The 20,398-nt window shown below is 43.5% G+C and overlaps 1 protein-coding gene across 7 annotated transcripts in view; it reads left to right on the top strand.

The window, feature by feature from the left end:
- The window catches only part of Rel (nuclear factor NF-kappa-B family member relish), a 417,698-nt gene that overhangs the window by 335,954 nt on the left and 61,346 nt on the right, over positions 1 to 20,398 (top strand). For all 7 annotated transcript variants that reach the window (XM_055064994.1, XM_050168416.2, XM_055064991.1 and 4 more), the window contains one exon: positions 2,802 to 2,913. In XM_055064994.1, the coding sequence (XP_054920969.1) occupies positions 2,802 to 2,913 (112 nt within the window). The remainder of the gene's footprint in view (positions 1 to 2,801; positions 2,914 to 20,398) is intronic.

The following is a 20,398-nucleotide window of genomic DNA, read 5'->3' as shown; positions in this document are numbered from 1 at the left end:
CTTATAACAATATTCAAGTGCCAAGGAAATTCCATTGTTATAACCGTTAATATTTATAACTGAGTTACACGAGAAAAAAAAAAATTTAGGGTACTGACATCCAATATTTTAATTAGACACAAAGAAGTAGATTCTAAACAACCTATAATCGCACGAGAACTTTTGTGTGTTCTACGGCAAAATAAACCACTTACTGCAATGTTTCCATAAATCTGGCTACTGAGTGCATGTCTATGCTCAAAGGAAAAAGAACGGCGGGTGCTGGGGAGAAAGAAACGCGAGCTGCCACACACACGCCGGCTAGCATGCTTGTGACACTCTGAGAGCGCGTTTCCCCCTCGTGTTTTGGAGCTGTGAAAGGGTGCTGTCGCTCGATTTTTTCTTTCTAGATTTTGTCTTCTTTCTTTGGGCCCCGTGGCCAGATTTAATTGCTCTAACCAATAATGCAGAATGGGCATATTGTATTAGGCTGTTTATTTTACCATAGAACAGACAAAGGTTCACAGCACTGAAGCTGCAGCTCATTGTTGTGTCCGATATATTGTTAAAACCAGTATTGTTATAAGTCAGTTCAACTGTATTTTTATCTAAAAACTTAGCTGATTATAGATGATGGCAACAATGAAAATAGAGAGTGAGGGTGATGGCAGTGTAACAAATATTGATGCCACTAGCACACTACAAAAATGGAGCAACTGGAAACTTCACCTATTTAGTGGCAAGGAATTAAATTTTTATGGAATTATGGAATTGCAGTGCTGGCATGCTTTTTCACATCATTAAACATGGTCCCCACGGTGTAGACGCAGCAACTCGTGCAGCAGCACTCATGCCATGCCGTGAGGATGTGAATTGTGCCACAGCATTCCGTTTGTTTGTGCAGAGGCAGCTTTCAGCAAAAGCTGTTTGCAGATGGCAGAGGCACATTTTGCTGTAAATACGCGTCCTGCAATCACTGCAGTTTTCAGTGGATGTGAAAACGGGTTCGCGCTATTCGAGTAGCGCACGCTAGTAGTGTGCCCTTGTGCCATCCACAAGCTTTGATAAACAGGCAGAGTTGAAGCTGAGAGTAAAAGGCAAGATTCAAGTAATGTTTGGTGGTGACACATAAAAAGAGATGTCGGAGCAACAGTGAATGAATACATGTAAAACAGGCTGCCTTGCCAGGCCCCTTAGTGTAACACTAGCAGCTTGTGTGTTTGTCCTTCTGTTTTGTGCCCACTAGTGAATCGCTGTTGCTTCACTGTCCTGTTGTAGGGCACCAGTTCTGCATTTCCACAGGCATTGTGGAACCCCGTGTGGCACGTGTGAAAAAAAACATGAAGCTGCTCTGGTGGTGTGCAGCTGCATAAAAACAACTTGCATATCTGCTGGCATCGGTGGTCCATAACATTTCACATAAGGCGCCCTTTTGTCATAATGTCAATAATACCCCTTATTTCTTTTTATTTATTTATTTTATTTATTTATTTATTGTTGCGATCATTGTGATAGCTATGTTTGCCAATATGTAGTTTTTACATTTAAGAGCTGCATCATTAGTACAGCTTTTCTCACATCAATGCCATCTTGACAGGGCCTCAATTTAATGGTAATTGATATGTAAATGACACAAGGGCAAAGAAGAAAGGTATGCTGGATGTAATAGTACCATACTTTCTGGATTATAAGTCGCACAAGTATATAAGCTACACCTATGCTAACCCAGCTGGCATAATGAAATGATGCACGCTTGTACACTCGCTGTGAAATTCGAAACTTACCCATTTCAGGGTTCTAAATTTTAGTAAACAAAATTTTCATTTAGCTGCAAATTCTAGCAGAGAAAAATCTTCACCTAACACTCTTCTTGGCGCAGTAAGCCAATATTTATTGCACTTCGTTTGAAGGCTTTGAAGGCCTTGTCCTCCAATACACTGTTAAAAAACTTGAGCTACTTCAGCTGGCAGCATCACTGGATAACCATCATTGTCCTCTGAACAACTTTTATGCGATGTTGTAGGCATGCCCCTGTCATTGCCCCTGCGGCATATTGCACTCAGGACGAATACGCAAATGATCACAACACGCCTGAACCAGCCTAATGACGTGCATGCAAAAAGCGAAGCAGCGATCGAAAGCTGGAAGCAATATAGTGAGAAACTCTATGCTGGAAGCACTGTGACTTCTCACACGGGCAACTGATAATGATAACGAAGTGGTGCTTTTTGTAACTGGTATATCTTGGGCACCGCAACATAACAGTAAATATTGGGGTACCCTTTAGTTAATGCATCAGTTTCGTGGGGTTACCCTTTTATTTAATAAAAACTGAACTGTAACAGCAAACTATAGCATGACTTTCAATCACTGAGGCACCTGTATCACGGAAGCTGGCGGCCTTCATCGCTGCCACTCGACTGCTGTCGTTGTGCTGCCCACACAGTGAGCTCTAGAAGCTAACATGTGTACCAGCAGTCACTCCACTCTTGACACAAGATTTCTTTCCGCCCAGTTTCCCTCCCCCCCAAAGAAAGGAAGAAAGAAAGACTGTACATATTGGGGTTGCACCATCACGCATGATTTTATGCATATATAAATTGCACCATTTTATAAAGCACACCGGCGAAGATTTAGTGAAAAAAAGTCGACTTATACGCCAGGAAATACGGTACCTTGCAGTGGTGCATTGGATGATCATGGCTCCATGTGCCCTCCTGCAGTGGGTAACCATCGTCCCAAAAGCAAGCAACCACAAGCAAGCTGCAGACATGTCTGAAACGTGTGATTTCTTTTGCTCTCACTTTCCCCTTTCACCACAGTGCCCTGCACCTGGCTGTGAGGCACTCGCCGCATTTACTCACTCTCCTTCTGAAGATGCTGGCAAACACAAAGTGCTGCGCATGTATCAACAAGCAAAATGATGGAGGCCAGGTGAGGCTTGGTTGTCACCACAGCAGCATGCGCGTATGTACTGGTATGTGAGAGTCCACTGTGGGCCACAAGAACAGGGCAGGCCCGAGAGGTGCACAGAGCACAACTTTTGTGGCCCGTCACTCTGGCAACCTTGGCCCTTTGATAGCTAAATTAAAGGGGTACCAACATATTTCTTAATTTTTGTTTTCCTTCATACTACGCTTTGCAGGATAGTATGAATCCTGTGGGAGGAGATCTATAAGCCAAACTGGTCATTTCCTTAATGAAAGGCTAAAATCAAATTATAATAATGTGCACAGAGCAGCTCGGATACTTATATAGGAATTCACTGCCGTGATTGTGGATGTACACCGAATTTCGATCGGTGTGAGGTGCTGAAAAAGCACCGATCACCACTTAGGCGAGAGAATATAGAGAGAATATATTAAAAATGGCAACCGTACGCAAGTAAACAATTACCGACCCATATCCTTGACGTCAGTTTGCTGCAAGGCCCTAGAACACGTTATTGCAAAACATATTACAGTAAAAGCTCGTTAATTCGAAATCGCTTAATTCGAACCGCCGGTTAATTCGAACTGATGCCCGGGTCCCTGCAAAGCCCTATGTATATCAATGGGCCGGAACGCCCGATAATTCGAACGTACCGGTACTCACGTCGGTTAATTCGAACTAGGAGCCGGCAGCCGACATTGCTTCTCGTAAATAGAAGTCGCCTCGTAACGAGTACAATGCATTGAAAATTTTTTTTTAATATGCACAGCGACGAGAATAAATAAGCCAGCGCGCATTTTTGCACGCACGAGGCGAGCCGCCAATTTCCTTGCTGGAGCCTCCGGCGTTGTTGTTGTTGCGACTGAGGGAAGGACGAAAAGGAAAGTGCACGGGCCTGCCGATTGGCTCAGGCCGAGCCATCACCGCTGCCGCGTGCAGATAGAGGAGAGTTCAAAGATAAGAGGAAAGAAAGAAAAGAAAAGACGCGCGTCGCAACAACCGCGTACGCCGCAGCGGACGCTGGCAGAAATAACAGATAAGCGGCCGAAGCCGCGCTCGCTCATCGCTCGCTGCACACCACTCTCCGGCGCATGCCGTAGCAGGTTTTCTCTGACGCGCGGGCGCCGCCGCCGCCGATGCTCCGGAGCAAGCCGTTTCAGGTTTTCGTTGCGCTGCGGCGGCTGCGATCGGTGGAATGCACGAGTAGTCTTTTCTTGTCGCATTTTGCATGAGCTTGCTCGTTATGCTTCGATCATTATTCTTTTGTTAATAAACATGTTTTTGAAGCATAAATAGTGTCATATTTCATCATTAAGCCTGACGCTCACGTGGGTACATTTACCATTAGTTCCAGGCGCATAAATTGATTGTATATCTTTATTTCCTTTGGTGTTTGGACTCGCATGATTTTAATACCCGCAATCGCCGACCTCAAAGAGTAGTAGTGCGTATTCCTCGATGACGATCCCAGATATGGCTATTTTGGCTTCGGCCCTAGCAGCCAAATGCAATGGCCATCTTTTTTTTTTTTTTTGCCGCCTGCTCGTTAATTCAAACTCCGCTTAATTCGAACAATTTTTCAGTCCCCCACGAGTTCGAATTAACGAGCTTTTACTGTATTAGTTTTCTTGACACTAACGAGTTACTTTGCACAATCCAGCACTGATTTAGGAGCGGTCTTTCTACGGTCACACAGTTAACAGAAACACTTCATGATTTCTACTTGAACATGGATGCACACCTACAAACGTAATAAGTGTTTATTTTAGGGAAGCTTCCAATAGGCTTTCTCACCATAAATTGCTTCTTAAGCTCGATAAAATAGGAATAGGTAAAGAAGTAATACAATGGATAGAGGCCTATTTATCTATGCGTCAACAGTCTGCAAGGATTGAGGATTGCATTTCAAATCCATTGCGTGTGTACTCTGGGGTTCCCCAAGGTTCTGTTTTGGGACCAATACTGTTCTTGTTGTTTGTTAATGATATCGGTGTGCTAGTTGAACCGCCTGTTAAAATGAAACTTTTTGCCGATGATTGTTTGATTTATTCCCCAATAGGTTGCGAAGGTGACCAAATTAATCTGAACAGAAGTTTACAGGCCTTAGACGAGTGGTGTTTAAAATGGGACATGGAAATAAACTATAGCAAAACAACATTTACGCATATTCGCTCAAGTAGGAGCGAACTTTCCTTCATATACCACATCGGAAACCATCCTCTGAATAATGCAGCATCTTTCAAATACTTAGGAGTCAGTATTATGCACACATTGCAATGGCATTCACACATTGATAATATATGTTCCAAGGCAAACCAAAAACTATACTTTTTAAAGAAAAAACTGGAATGCGCTACACGGGACGTGAAATTAACGGCCTACAAAACTTTTGTACGGCCAATCTTGGAGTACGCTTGTGTTGTGTGGTCCCCTCATCAGAAAGTCCTGAAAGCAAAAATAGAAAGAATACAAAGATTGGCAGTCCGTTTCATATGTGGAAAATACCGACGCATGGAGTCTGTTACAGCCTTGTTAAAATCTTGTGAACTAGAGCCTCTGGAGGAACGCAGACATAAGCATAGGCTAAAGTTTCTTTTTAAAATCATGAGTGGGCGAACAAAAATAACCAAGAATCTATATCTACAACCTCCAGGAAGGAGATGCGATCGTCTCAACAATAGCAGAGCTATTCAACCTTATCTAACACGTACTGATGCTTTTCGTTTCTCCTTTTTTCCTGACACAATTGAAATGTGGAACAGATTGCCTAATGCAATTGTGAGCAACGAGGGCTCTGCTGAATTTGAAAATGCGTTAGATACTTTATTTTGCGAGGATGTATACTGAATTTTTACTACGAGCATTTTTGTTGACTTTTCTTTGTATAACTACTGTTTTTTGCTCCTTTTTTTGCTCCTTTTTTTGCTCGTTGCTGTTAACTAACAAAAGCGCCAGTGAATTTATATGTTGCATAGAAAAAAAATTATGTATCGTGTATTCTTGACACATCACCCTCGCTGTAATGGCCCCAAGAACGGGGTTGAGAGTATCAAATAAATAAATAAATATTGGAGCTGATTTCATAGCAAGCGCTGGAAGCACGTGTGTTAGCACCCCATCCTTGTGCCTATGTTCACAGGAGATAAAATTTCTTGATCAGTTCAACTGTGCATGAAAGATTTCTGTTTTCAGTGACTAATGATGCTGCGGTCCTCTCTCGATGTGACGTTTTGCGACGTGTTTTGACAATATTGTCTGATGCTTTCTCGTGGCTGTATATTGAAAAATCGGGGACAACGAACTTCTCGCAGCTTCCGCATACGACATGCGAGGCTCTGGTGGCCGTACCTCGTGCTGTTGTGTCTCGCTTTGCTCCGGGACTTGTACTGCCTGCCTGGTTTCCTCCCGGACGACCTCAGCCAGAGCGAGTCGCGGTACTGATACCGGAGCCACCTGAAGCTTTTGAAGCTCTTCTCGGACAACAGACCTAATGAGCTCCGGCAAGGCGTCGGTATTGTCCAAGGGTATAGCGAGAGGGTCACACAAGAGGGTCGACACGTCGTGGTTTTACTGCCTTGTTCGCTGCTGCAGTGCCTTTTCCATTGATATGGCTTCAGCGAGAAATTCTGCAACGGTCTTTGGTGGGTTGCATATTAGGCCACCGAATAGTTCTTGCTTGACGCCGTGCATCAAGTTCCTGAGCTTCTATTCTTCCGGCATGGTCTGATCTGCGCGTCGGAAAAGTCGGCACATATCTTCGACAAACATTGCGACGCTTTTGTTCGGCCTCTGCACTCTTGCCTGAATTGCAGATTCAGCTCGCTCCTTGCGATCGAGGCTGGCGTATGTGCTGATTAGCTGCCATCGGAATTCGTCCCATGTCGATAGGGCCGCCTCACAAGTCTCAAACCATGTCCGCGCATAGTCCTCAAGGGCAAAGTAGGCGTTGCGTAGCTTGCGCTCTGGAGTCCAGCCGTTGAATTCTGCGACACGCTCAAAGTGATCGAACCAGTCCTCGACATCTTCGAAGGTGTCCCCATGGAAGGACGTAGGGATTCGCGGCTGATTAAGGACGACTTTGGGGTGTGCGGTTGAGGAAGAAGACGGAACGGATGTAATCATCCTTCTGACTCGATTGGGTAAAGACTCGTGTTCAGGTGGCAGACCTTGAAGTCAATGGCTTGTCCGTACGTGAACAGGAGTCAGCTTGACCGGACTTCGTACTGGTACGACTTGTAGACAGTGTTCGATCTGGGAGTGGTCGCATGTGCCCAGCACCTCCACCAGAAAAATGTAACGTAGATTGAAGCCGGGGTCTTACAAAATAGACGCTTCTCTTTAATGGCGGGCCAGAAAAAGAGCGTGCAGCCTACACGCTTCGTCTTTCATAGCACCGATCTTTGCATGCGCTGTCTCGTGGTGCGGGAGCCCCACAGTACTGTGTCAATATATTTCGGGCAATCTGCTAATATGTAAACCAGTTGGAAGTAAGCGCTCTATTCCAATTTTTGGCCACATCAGCTTCAGAGGACGTGGAAACACATCAGAGGACGTGGAAACGAAGGAAAAAGTGTTAGCGTGTCGAATTGAGAGTGAAGGAACGCTGTGTCCAAACTAAAGGAGGAAAAATTACTAGATAAATACCAGCGCAAAGATATTAGAGCTGCAGATCCACCCAAAGAAACTAATGTAACCCCTGCAGCACGTAGCTCCACCGACAGTCCTACACTATTCGCTATGCTAAATGTCAAGCTATAGGCAACAACACTTAGTTTGATGTCTTGGCGTATCCCCCCCCCCTTTTTTTCCCCTTTCCTTTCCTTTACTTCTTCCTTTTTTTTTTTGTGTTAGCCGGCGTGTCAGACGCCCTTGACACGCCGGCTAACGCGTGTGTGTTGACAAACCGAGGGGGGGGGGGGGAGGGGGGGTGCCCTGGCTTTGACTTGGACACAGCGTTCCTTCACTCTCAATTCGACACGCTAACACTTTTCACTTTTTCCTTCGTTTCCGCGTCCTCCCCGCCTCACACTCTCTCCCCTTTAGAAGAACCCCACCTATAAATACCGTGGCGAGGAAAGCATATGTCGCCTTGAAGAAGACAAGTCCACTTGTCGAAACGTTGGCTCCTGCATTCACCTTGTTCACGTTTTGCTCATCGTCTTGAATTTCCATCTCCCGCATTCCCCATCTTTTCCCTGAATCCTGGTGTAATTTTGGACTACTTGCAGTAAGTCGAACGCGAAGGCCATATCTATCAGTATTTCACAGTGATTATCATTTCGGTTTCGGGCTGTGAATGTTGACCAATCCACCTCGTGCAGGTTGAAATCACCTGATAGGATTATTTTGTCCCCAAGCCTGACTTGTGTGTCTAGATACTTTCTTAAGTTTTTGAGGATGCCAACATCAGAACCAGGAGGCCAGTAAGTAGCGCCTATAACATACCTGGTGTTGCCACAATACACTTTGCAAAAGACAGCTTCGACACCAGGCACATCAGGCATTTTTTTCATGCCTAAGGATTTGTTAAAAAGAACAGCAACCCCACCACCCTTATTCTCGCGGTCTTTTCTATGTACACTGTATCCAGCGGGCACAAATTCACTGTCATAAATGGACACATTTAGCCATGTTTCAGTGAGGATGGCTATATCAATGCTATGGGTCAACAACAATGCCTCTAGCTCAGTAGCCTTGTTAACGACACTTCTGCAGTTTACATTAAGTACTTTCAGTGACAGTGCGTCATGCTTTTGTCGTCAATTAGCTTTTTTTCTTAACTGATAGTGTGAACCAGTAGTTTAGTTCCACCCAAACATGACGTCATCCATGCTTAGTTTATCAAAAAAGAGTTTCACTTTGCATCCGTTTTTCCTTTCATCAGCTGATGTGCCCCACAATGTTTTCCTTATTTCTCTTATCCTGTAGGAAAAGTCTTCCGAAATCGACACCATACTTCCCTTAAGTTTGTTACAGTTCTTTAATACAGCTATCTTCTCTCGGTAGTCCAGAAACTTTAGAATAACAGGACGGCATTTATTTTTGGCCTTCTGCCCAATTCGATGACATCTTTCGATACCCGTGACTGTAACCTGTAGTGTGTCTTTGAAAATTTCATCTTTTACTTTTTTTAATAGACCATCTGCAGTTTCGCCACGTGGCTCTTCTATGCCTTATATAACCAGGTTTTTTTGGCGGCTTCTATTTTCTAGCTCATCTACCTTGCTCATCAGGGATACAATCTCTTTATTTAATCCTGTAACTGTTGCTTCTACTTCTTGAACTTTGGCGGTTAGCACCGTGAGGTTTTCTAGTTGTTTATCAACTTTGTATATGCACTCCGTTAGAGCAGAGATCTTCTTTTCTATCGCATCTTGAGTTGTCTGCATTTTTTCAATGCAGGAATGTGTTTTGGCTTGGCCCTCTAAGATTTTAGCCAACATTTCGCTATAACCGGGACCAGGGTTTGCCTCGACATCTCCACAAACAAGGAAATCAACGGGCAGTGAATAAATACATGTTAGCAAAGATTTTACACCCAGTGGGCAGGGCAGCAGCAGCAAATAACGATTACCGCTTCTGTAACAATATCCAGGTAGGTAACTACTAACCTGTATCACGAAGCAGAAAGAATTTCTAGGCGTGTTGCCCTTGCTGCTGCTGCAGTACCCACAGAAGATCCAGGTTCCTGGCGATGCTTTTGTAGCCTTCGGAGGGGTCACGTGATGAGTCGTCGCTCCTGTGAATCGCCACGCAGTCTCAGTGTGTGACTCGATGAACGGTGCACTTTCGGAGACCCGGCGGCTGTCGATGATCGTTGATGCAGGGTGCCTCATGATAAGCCAATCGACACGTGCGGCGTCTTGTGTTCCGTTGTGGACAGTCAGATGATTCCCGAGTAGAACAGCCGTAACCTGTATCACGAAGCAGAAAGAATTTCTAGGCATGTTGCCCTGGCTGCTGCCACAGTGCCCACTCTTTGGGCTGTATCTGCAGCTCACGGGGTCATCTGATGAAAAAAATAATCTTCAGATCTAGCAACTGAATAAAGTTATGTTTCGTCATTTCAAATGTAGCCCCTGGGAAAGGTTAGTGAACAATTTAAGACAATCAGCTACAGCATCGTCAGGGCAGATCTGGTGAGTTATTAAAGACTGTTAGATAGTTGTCAACATATCTATACACGTGAATAATTATTTTGCCAGTTCCACATTAACACGGTTGTCAAAGGACACTAAAAAATGTTGCATAGTATAGGGGCCAATGATGAACCAATGCAGATTCGTGTGCTTTGAAAATAAAAACCATTGTGACTAGTGGCAGTCAAATGCAGGTAAAATTCTAGCAAAGTTATAAAATTGTTGCATTTCATGCACACTATGTCCTGAAATTTTCATTCACCCACTTCATCGACTTTTCCACGAACAGCTCAAAGATACCTTCACGTGTCACTGAATAGTACAGTCCTGAATGTCATTTCACTGAGCACTGCAAAAAGTGTGCATGTGTATAATTATGTTTGCCAACACAACTTTTTTATTCAATGAAAGAAACTAAGACAGAACGTGAAAAAGAATAGCTGAATCGTATTATATAAGGAAAGCAAGTGATAAAGGTGCCAGCTGTCCGTATTTGACGATGCATGAAAAAGAAGTATAATGTCTTGCCAGGTATCCAGCCCTATTGGCCCTGAATTTTTTTTATTTAGGCAGAGATTTTTTTCGTTTGACATATTTAGTTGAGAAAGCTCTTAGAAGCAAAATACAAAACAAACATCAATTTTAAAATATTTAGTAAAGTGACGGATACGGTGTCAAATGATGCCACCAGGGCTCGAAGGTTGTGAATCAACAGGTGACGTATTCTAATTCACAATTCGCGCTGTGTTCTTGATATTCGTACGCCAAGCCCCTTGAAGCGATCTCCAGTTTCCTTTTCATCTAACACACAGGTTAGGCACATAATAATAATAATAATAATAATAATAATAATAATAATAATATATTTTATTCAATTCGTACAACGTGTTCCAGCCTGCATAAGCGTTGCCGCTTGTGTGCGGAGCTGGGCAGCCAGGTTAAGCACATGAAACAACAGTGAATAAATCATAGTACAAAAAGAAGAGAAATAAAATCAACCAAATACGCAGCACCTGCTTGTGCGACATAAGAACAAACAAAAACCAACAGTACAAATGATAGCAAATTTTCCACTGTGCAAACTTTCGTACACGAAATGAAAACATTAAGAACATGGCAAATAGTAAATTACCTCAATCTGTATTACCATTCAACCAAGGTTGAAGGAACTTCTTAAGGTCTTTTAATCCGGTAATGCTCGGGAGGGTTCATATTTTATTGAAGTAATAAGGAACATTGTAGGTGCGGGTTCTTTTGTCATAAGTGGTGAAGATGCAGGGTATGACATACTTTTCCAAATGACGGAGAGGCCGTACATTAATGTTGCAGATTTTAAAGGAGCTGTGAAATAAATGCTTGTACAATATGTCAAAGATAAATTGCTTGTGTACAGGTAGCATGTCAAAATGTTCCATACTGTCTCTGGCTGACTTATCGTGATAGTTGGTTCCGTAGGTGAGATTGGTAGCAATTCTGTGATCTATGCGGCTTAGTGTGTTTAATTTATATAAAGATGCGGTTCCGTAAATTGTTATTCCGTATCGTAATATAGACTCTCCCAATCCCTTATATACCGTTTTTCTACCTGATACATCACAAATAGATCGTAGAGCATATATGTAAACACACCCTAGGCGTAAGTGTTTGGCTAACTCTGCAATATGTACGTTCTGCGACAGTGTTTCGTCAAATGTGATACCAAGATATTTAAAATTGGATTTGTGTTCCAAAGGTGGGCATGAACAGCACGTACAGTTCCTCCCGTGAAGGTATATATGTGAGAATGTTCTAAGCACTTTATATGGGCTATGAAAACAAAGTAGGCAGGTTTTTGTAGTATTAGTAAAAATCTGATTAGCGTTTGATCATTCTATCAAAAGATGCACATCCTATTGTTGTCGGAGGCTTCTTCATATGTTTCACTTGGTATCGCCAGGGCAGTATCATCCGCGTATAAAAAGAGTTGTGAGTTCAGTGGAAGACGGGTCATGTCATTGACGTAAATATTAAATAACAAGTGTCCTAAAATTGAGCCCTGAGGAACACCTGTCGAAACGTTCAAAATTGAGCTGTATGATCCGCCTAGTTGGACACATTGGGCTCAATCAGCAAAATAACTTTTAAAGAGCAACATGTACCTCTGAAACCAATATTGTCAAGTTTATCTAGTAATAGATTGTGAATAATAGTAGCAAAGGCTTTTTACAAATCAATAAAAAGTGTAAGGACAATGTTATTGTTATCTATTTCTTTGCAGACTAGGTCATTAAAATTCTCTAGTAGGTTTACCTACTTTTACCTATGCGGAAACCATACTGGCCTGCATTTAGTAGATGGTACTTATCAAGAAATGATGTCATGCGAACAGGTATAATTTTCTACATGATACAAGTGAGGGAGGATGAAATTGCGATTGGCCTATAATTATTATAATCCTTTTTGGAGCCTTTCTTGCGCAATGGTCTTATTACGCTTATTTTCATGTACATGTAAATTTGCCCAGTTATTAAAGTTTTGTGGATAATGAAAAGTAATATATCATAGCCTGGTGATTTTGTTATTGGCATTGTTTTCAACACATCCCATGATTCCGGCTCAGTGACCGTAGGCATGTAAGCTGAATGAATGCTCGCAGCAACTGCAGTAGCGTTCGCCATTTTCCTTCCCTGCCGACACAAGAAAGTAACAGATTGAACTCAGTGGCCGATGCTACTTTGTTTTTATCTGGAAAGGCCTGTTCTAAAGTATCATCAATGTTTTTCTTGGATGGTTTTCCTATGGTGATTTGCACTAATTTCCAAGTTTCTTTTACATCCCTACTGCATGCCGAGAATTGATTTAGCTAGTACTAAGTGTGGCAGTTTGGGCGAGTTGGTATGTCATGACTTTTTTAGGCTTGTAGCGCAGCTCAGAAAGAGCAAGGAAGGGAACGGAGTGAGCACTCACTCTGTTCTCCCTTCCATTACCCTTTCCACCTTCCTTTTTGCTCTTTCTGAGCTGCGCTGCAAACCTAAAAAAGTTAGCTGGTACTGTTTTTTTGCCAGTCGTATTTTTGCGGTAATTTTATTTCGCAGTTGCCTGAATTCTTCTCTTAGTACAAAGTCAGGAGGGTGCTCGTTGCGCCTTCTTAAATATTTACTGTTGATGTAGGATAGCTCAATAATTTCCTTGTTTATCCAAGGACTTGCCTGATTTCGCCATTTCATCCTCACCTTAGTTTTCGAGTTATTGTAAATTGATTTTAGTTGCTATACAAGCAGTTCGTAAGCATATAGGTGATTGTGCAGCAAGAGGGAATTCCAGTCATACAACTTAATTAGTTTATCTACTTTTTCATTGTTAATTGCAAGCCTTTCTGCAGGTCTCTCCTGTGCCGCCATTTTACTGCCTTTTAATAACATAAGTGAAACAAAATAAGGATTAACAACTTTTTCTTTAATAATACAGCAGAACGTTTCCTATTGCCTTACGGTTGTACTGATATGGTCAATGCATGACTGTGTAAATTCCTAGAAGTTCTTCCATATAGCCCTGAATTTTATTCTCCAAGCCAAAACTGGACAACATTAAGTACTCACTTGCGCCTACCTTATTAGTTACTGAAATGTCAGTATTTAAATCTCCCACGAGAATCACACGTTTATTTACTCCATACCTTTTAAGGAATCTAGTGAGCTCCTCTAAAAAAACTGCAATATTCTTGCTAGGAGGCCAGTAAATTGCACAAACTAACAGTTCCTCTTCATTGTTTGAAAGGTAAAGTGCTATAACTTCCGCTTCATCAAATTCAGCTTTCAAGCATTCACAAAACCAGCAGTTTTTCACAAATACTAACACTCCTCCACCACATTTGCCCTCTCTGCACAAGGCATACAATTGATAGTGCTGTATATTATAAAGAGAGCAATCAAACTCACTGACATTGATCTCAGTAAATATTATCACCTCCAGAAAAGTTAAAACATTCTCCAAGTACATTTGTAACATGTTCCAATTCTTGTGAAGACTTCTCACATTCACATGGATAAGATCAAAACTTATGCAAGATTCAACTGACACGAATTCCCGGCGTATCTTCATCCATTCAGAAAATGAATGTACAATCTCAGTCATCACGTTATCTTGTGCAGGTCCGCTTCCTTCTCAACAAGAATAACAGGGGAACCTTCAATTTTCTTAACAAATGTACAACTGTTTCACACCAAAACGTATTTGTAGTGTTTTTGAGTTGCTAGGTGCTTTGCCATCCACCGAAGGCTAGAGGTGTCAGATTTTCATTGATGTAAATGTTCTCATGTTTCAGCGTGTTTTGTTTTGCAAGCCACTTTTCTCTTGTTTCTCTCTTGGTGAAACGGACTAGTATGGGAGCCTCAGAATCTGCTTTGCCTTTAATCCTGTGTACTGCTTCGATTTCCCCATTGCTGAGAATGGAGAGGTTGAGTCTCCCTGCAATTGAATTTATAACTGCTCTCAACTCTTCACTCTCATGACACTTGACCCCATGTATCTCCAAATTATTATGTCTTGAATAGGATTCCATCCTATTCACCTCCATTTCCAGTTGAGAAAGTCTAGTGTCCTTTGCTAGCAGTTGAGCTTCCATATCTGTAGTTTCTTTCTTTAGCTCTTTTACTTCTTGATTCTGGGTTTCAAGAGTTTCAAGCACTTCATCATACTTAGAAGAGAGCAAATTGAGGGATTCTTCTATGCTCTGTGTTGTTAATGTTTGCTCCTCAAGTTTTCCATTGGTGGTAAGTCGAGCCCACTTATAACGGCCCCACTTAAGATGAACGCTCGCTTATCACGAACAAGTCCGGCGAGACCGTCAAAATATACGTTTAGGCTATGGCGCTCGGTCTCAGCTACAACGAACGCCCGCGAGCCTAGCCGATCGGCTACAGCGAACGCCTTGGTGTCGCAGACCACTTTCCACGTGGCGAGATCTGCCGACCCTGTGCTGTGCACGCTCCGAGAATTGGCTTTTCCGCGGCGTCTCACCGGAGGCACGGAGGAGCGGCGATGCGGCGAGGGGATCGCCGCGATAATGAGAGAGAGAGAGAAAAAAAAATGCCGGCCCAGCACGCATCAGCAACGTGAACACACAAGTCGAAAGTGCCAGCTCATTCGCCACGGGACCCCACTCGCCATCGTCGACGTCAGGGCAGCGGCGAAGTTTTCCACCAATTGACAACGTAGCAGCCTCACACCTCACACGACTGCGGGACTGTCTTATTCTTACTTGTGGTTGTGCGAGCGTTGTCGGCGTTGTTTCCTACTGGTGTGCTCCCGTGCCTATCCGAGATGGCAGATTCGCCGGCGTCTACTTCGACAGTGAAGCGAAAAGCTTTGGACTTGGCCACGAAACTGTTGATCTTGAAAGACCTTTCCCAAGGCGCGAAAAACCACGAACTGGTGAAAAAGTATGGTTTGTCGAAATCGACAATATCCACGATACTAAAAGAGAAGGACAAAATCTACAAGAGTGCCGCCACGGACTCCGCGACGAGGAAGCGCCTACGGAAAGCCACATATGCAGACGTTGAAGACGCGCTTATAAAGTGGTTCCTTGATACTCGAGCACGCAATGTTCCCATCAGCGGGCCGCTGATGTTGTCCAAAGCAAAGGACTTAGCGTTCCTCCTGGACTTCCCAGATTTTTCTCCTGGCAATGGCTGGCTCCATCGCTTCAAGCTCCGCCACGGAATTATTTTCAAGACCATCAACGGCGAATCGGCATCGGTAAGCGACGAAGACATCAACACGTGGATGTCTAAAAACTTGGCCCGTGTATCAAGTTATGCTGAAAGGGATGTGTATAACGCCGATGAAATGGTGCTATTCTATCAAATGCTGCCTGGCAAAACGCACGCTATGAAGGGTGACAAATGTGCTGGCAGCAAGCACAGAAAAGTTCGCATAACTGTGCTTTTGTGCACCAACATGGATGGAAGCGATCGATGCTTGCCATTTGTCATTGGTAAATCAAAGAGGCCACGTTGCTTCCGCACATATGTACCAGTGCGTTACAGGCATAACAGCATGGCGAAGAAAGGGCGCAAAGTTTTTCTGATTCTTGACAACTGTACCACCCACCATGTCCAAGCTGTCTTAACGGCAGTTGAGTTGCTTTTTCTGCCGCCAAATGTAACTTCAAAAGCGCAACCGCTGGACATGGGTGTAATACGATCGTTTAAAGCGGCCTACAGGCGCCGTGTTGTGCAGCGGATGCTGATTGCAGTTGATCGCCCCGCTGCCAATGTGCCTCTGCAGGTCTCGCTGTACTCGGCGATAGAAATGATCAAAGCGGCGTGAATGAAAGTGACACCCGAATGCATCCGGAATTGTTTTCGCAAGGCCGGCTTCGCTGACGCACCTGAAGCAGGCATTGAAGACACCGAACAAAGCCAGCCTGACGACGACTTGTGGCGACGCGTTGTTGACGCTAACCTGGCCGGCTGCGATCTTGATTGGCAAGATTTTGTTGATGTAGACGACGCTGCTGAAGTTGCGGAGTCGTTTTGCGACGAGACCACCGTCCGGGAAGTGCGAGCATCAAGCGACGCCGAAGCATCGGACGATGACAAGGATCTGTCGGAGCCAGCACCCGTAAGTGTGACCACAGCAGTGAGCCATATTGAGGCACTTAGAAATCTTGTGTATTTTAAGGCCTTGGGTGACGAACACATCGCAGCTTTGAACAAGCTTGAAACCGCAGTCATTGGGTGTGCTCTGACGAGGCAGACAACGATCACCGATTTTTTTTCTCAATAAATTTTTGTTTTGATTGATGTCAATTTTTGTGTGTGGCCCACATACCACGAACTTCTGGACAGAACGAACGAATTCCGCGTGACGCTCGGGTTCGTTATAAGCGGGCTCAGTATCATATTTAGCCAGCTGCTCCTCCTGTTTTCTTTCGAGCTCATCAAAACGGCATAGCATAGTGTCTAGCTTCGACATGACGTGAACCAAAGAAGGTTTCTCACTGTCTGCCATTAAGTTCGTACGCTGAGAGCCAGCCCCGTCTCCAGCGTTCATCAATCATGTTTTGTGATTTGCACATGTGGGACATAACCAAGTATGGATTGTTTCTACTGACACGCTTTTTAGGTTAGTCTTTGTGACGCCATAACATTTGCCGGCATGATAACAGTTATCACATTCGCTGCAAAGAAGGCACTGGCTATCAGGTGCAATAGCTTTCAGGCATGCGAGGCAATCATCGTTAGACATAGTGAACACAATTTTGTGCTGTCCAACTTTGTGCAGTCTAGCGGAGCAGAATTTAAATTCAGACACAAGTAGTTAATGAGACGGTGCTGTCACCTACACAAGTGAAGAAAGAGCGTTATGCCATGCTCACATACTCCGCTGGACTGCGCTCGTTGACAATCGGTGTTGGCTTTTTAAGCGTAGTTGCCCAATATTGCTTGCCTGGATTGGCTGCACCCACAATGACGCACTCGCAGCATGGACTGTGTAGCCATGGGAGTTCACACTGAATCTTCTCCGGTATATCACGTCGATAAGGGCGCCGAAGATGGAAGCATCCAAAGCCAGGGAAGCGATAGTCAGGTGCCTTGGGTCTGACGGTTCCTACACAAGCGAAGAAAGAGCGTCATGCCGCGCTCAAGTACTCCGCTGGACTGCGCTCGTTGACAACCGACGTTGGCTTTTTAAGCATAGTCATCCGGTGTTGCCTGCCTGGGTGGCTGCCCCCACGTTGACGCACTCGCAGCATCGACTGTGTAGCCATGGGCGTTCGCACCAAATCTTCTCCGGTATATCACGTCGATAAGGGCGCCGAAGATGGAAGCATCGAAAGCCAGGGAAGCGACAGTCAGGTCCCTTGGGTCTGGCGGTTCCTACGCAAGCGAAGAAAGAGCGTTATGCCACACTCATGTACTCCGCCGGACTTATTGAACATGAGTTCAATAAGTCTCCTTTGTTTTTATTGCTAAATAATCGACATGCACTGGAGTGTCCTGTGGGGTTTTATTACATTTTGAAGTAAATAACAATCCCAAACAAGTAAATATTCTGAAAAACAACAGAAATGGCCACTATGTATCTAGAATAAACGCTTTGGGAAACATGAAAGAAAACAAATCGACTACTCGCAATTTCTATCAATCAGGTGATAGAAAAATGTGCGGAATATAACCAACCTTTATATATAGCTTTCATTGATTACGAGAAAGCGTTTGATTCAGTCGAAACCTCAGCAGTCATGGAGGCATTGCGTAATCAGGGTGTAGACGAGCCGTATGTAAAAATACTGAAAGATATCTATAGCGGCTCCACAGCCACCGTAGTCCTCCATAAAGAAAGCAACAAAATCCCAATAAAGAAAGGCGTCAGGCAGGGAGATACGATCTCTCTGATGCTATTCACAGCGTGTTTACAGGAGGTATTCAGAGACCTGGATTGGGAAGAATTGGGGATAAGAGTTAATGGAGAATACCTTAGTAACTTGCGATTCGCTGATGATATTGCCTTGCTTAGTAAGTCAGGGGACCAACTCTTGGAGGGGACCAACTGACCTGGAGAGGCAAAGCCGAAGGGTGGGTCTAAAAATTAATCTGCAGAAAACTAAAGTAATGTTTAACAGTCTCGGAAGGGAACAGCAGTTTACAATAGGTAGTGAGGCACTGGAAGTGGTAAGGGAATACATCTACTTAGGACAGGTAGTGACTGCGGATCCGGATCATGAGAGTGAAATAATCAGAAGAATAAGAATGGGCTGGGGTGCGTTTGGCAGGCATTCTCAGATCATGAACAGCAGGTTGCCATTATCCCTCAAGAGAAAAGTTTATAACAGCTGTGTCTTACCAGTACTCACGTACGGGGCAGAAACCTGGAGGCTTACGAAAAGGGTTCTGCTCAAATTGAGGACGACGCAACAAGCTATGGAAAGAAGAATGATTGGTATAACGTTAAGGGATAAGAAAAGAGCAGATTGGGTGAGGGAACAAATGCGAGTTAATGATATCTTAGTTGAAATCAAGAAAAAGAAATGGGCATGGGCAGGGCACGTATTGAGGAGGGAAGATAACCAATGGTCATTAAGAGTTACGGAATGGATTCCAAGGGAAGGAAAGCATAGCAGAGGGCGGCAGAAAGTTAGGTGGGCAGATGAGATTAAGAAGTTTGCTGGGACAACATGGCCACAATTAGTACATGACCGGGGTAGTTGGAGAAGTATGGGAGAGGCCTTTGCCCTGCAGTGGGCGTAACCAGGCTGATGATGACTCGCAATCTCGATTACACAACCATTGTGCCCTGGTAGCATCAAATTTGCACTCCACAAAATGAGCTATTATCCAAGTCTCGAAAACCACTTCACTTATTCACTTCACGTTTTTATTGTACAACAACATTACGAAGCCAGTTCCCCAAGTTGTTTGGCGCTGATGAGGTCCTAACGTGAAATGAACGGTGTTACTGCTACTATTTATTTTCTTGGTTAGATTTTTTCACAGAACAATGGCTGTCTTGCACCATTGAACCTAAATTTCTGGTGGCTGCTTCAAAACTATGCTGGCATCATGTTGAAAGCTTAACTTTTTCTATTTGCTTTTTTTTTCATGAATTCTGTGAAACTTTTTCTGTAATGTCGTCAATTGCCCCCACCAGGGCAGAAAGGGCTAGGCATGTGAACTGATTGACTTGTGCAATCTTTCATGGTAATTAGGCGTCCCTGATGTGAAGTCTGCATAAAATAGCTGGTCGTTTGAAATAATTAGTTGGAAGTCCAGTGCCCATCCTGTCACATGTGTTCTTTTCGTCTTCGTCCTTAGCACTGTTTTAAGAACGCTGTCAAGATGAACCAACTCGCCTAAATCAAGGCATTCTTTCAAAGTGTTCGCTGAGCACAATTTGTTTTCCCATATCCACATGTGCAAAGAAAATACAGAAGTATGCAGTGTCACATTAAATGGTTTGAGAAGTGAAGACAAAAGATTCTCTTTAATAACATATTAAACAATTAGCAATATCACCTGATACTTTTGTAGACCTAAAAGGACAAACAAATAATTAAAAACTTCAATGCACTTCGAACCAATTATTTTCCAGTACAAATATTCTCATTTTAGGTCTCAACTGCAATTGGCTTAAAGAAAAAGATATTAAATGCATGCATCATCAAGAATGAAAAAATTTCACATCCCTCTCCACATATTTCATCTCAATAGGAAATATTTGTAATATGACTGTAAAAATATGCTCCTATTGATGAACTCATTAAATGTTGTTGTAAGGCAAATGTGAGAAGAAACTGTCAAAATGCCTTTTGCTGAATGCTTCCCATTTTGTGCTTCCACTTTGCTGCCTCCTTTTTGAGACTT

Source organism: Dermacentor andersoni, chromosome 1 (assembly GCF_023375885.2).
Source record: "Dermacentor andersoni chromosome 1, qqDerAnde1_hic_scaffold, whole genome shotgun sequence".
Classification (NCBI taxonomy): Eukaryota; Metazoa; Arthropoda; class Arachnida; order Ixodida; family Ixodidae; genus Dermacentor; species Dermacentor andersoni.
Note: the sequence above shows the minus strand (reverse complement) of the source record. Positions and strands in the feature narration are given on the sequence as shown.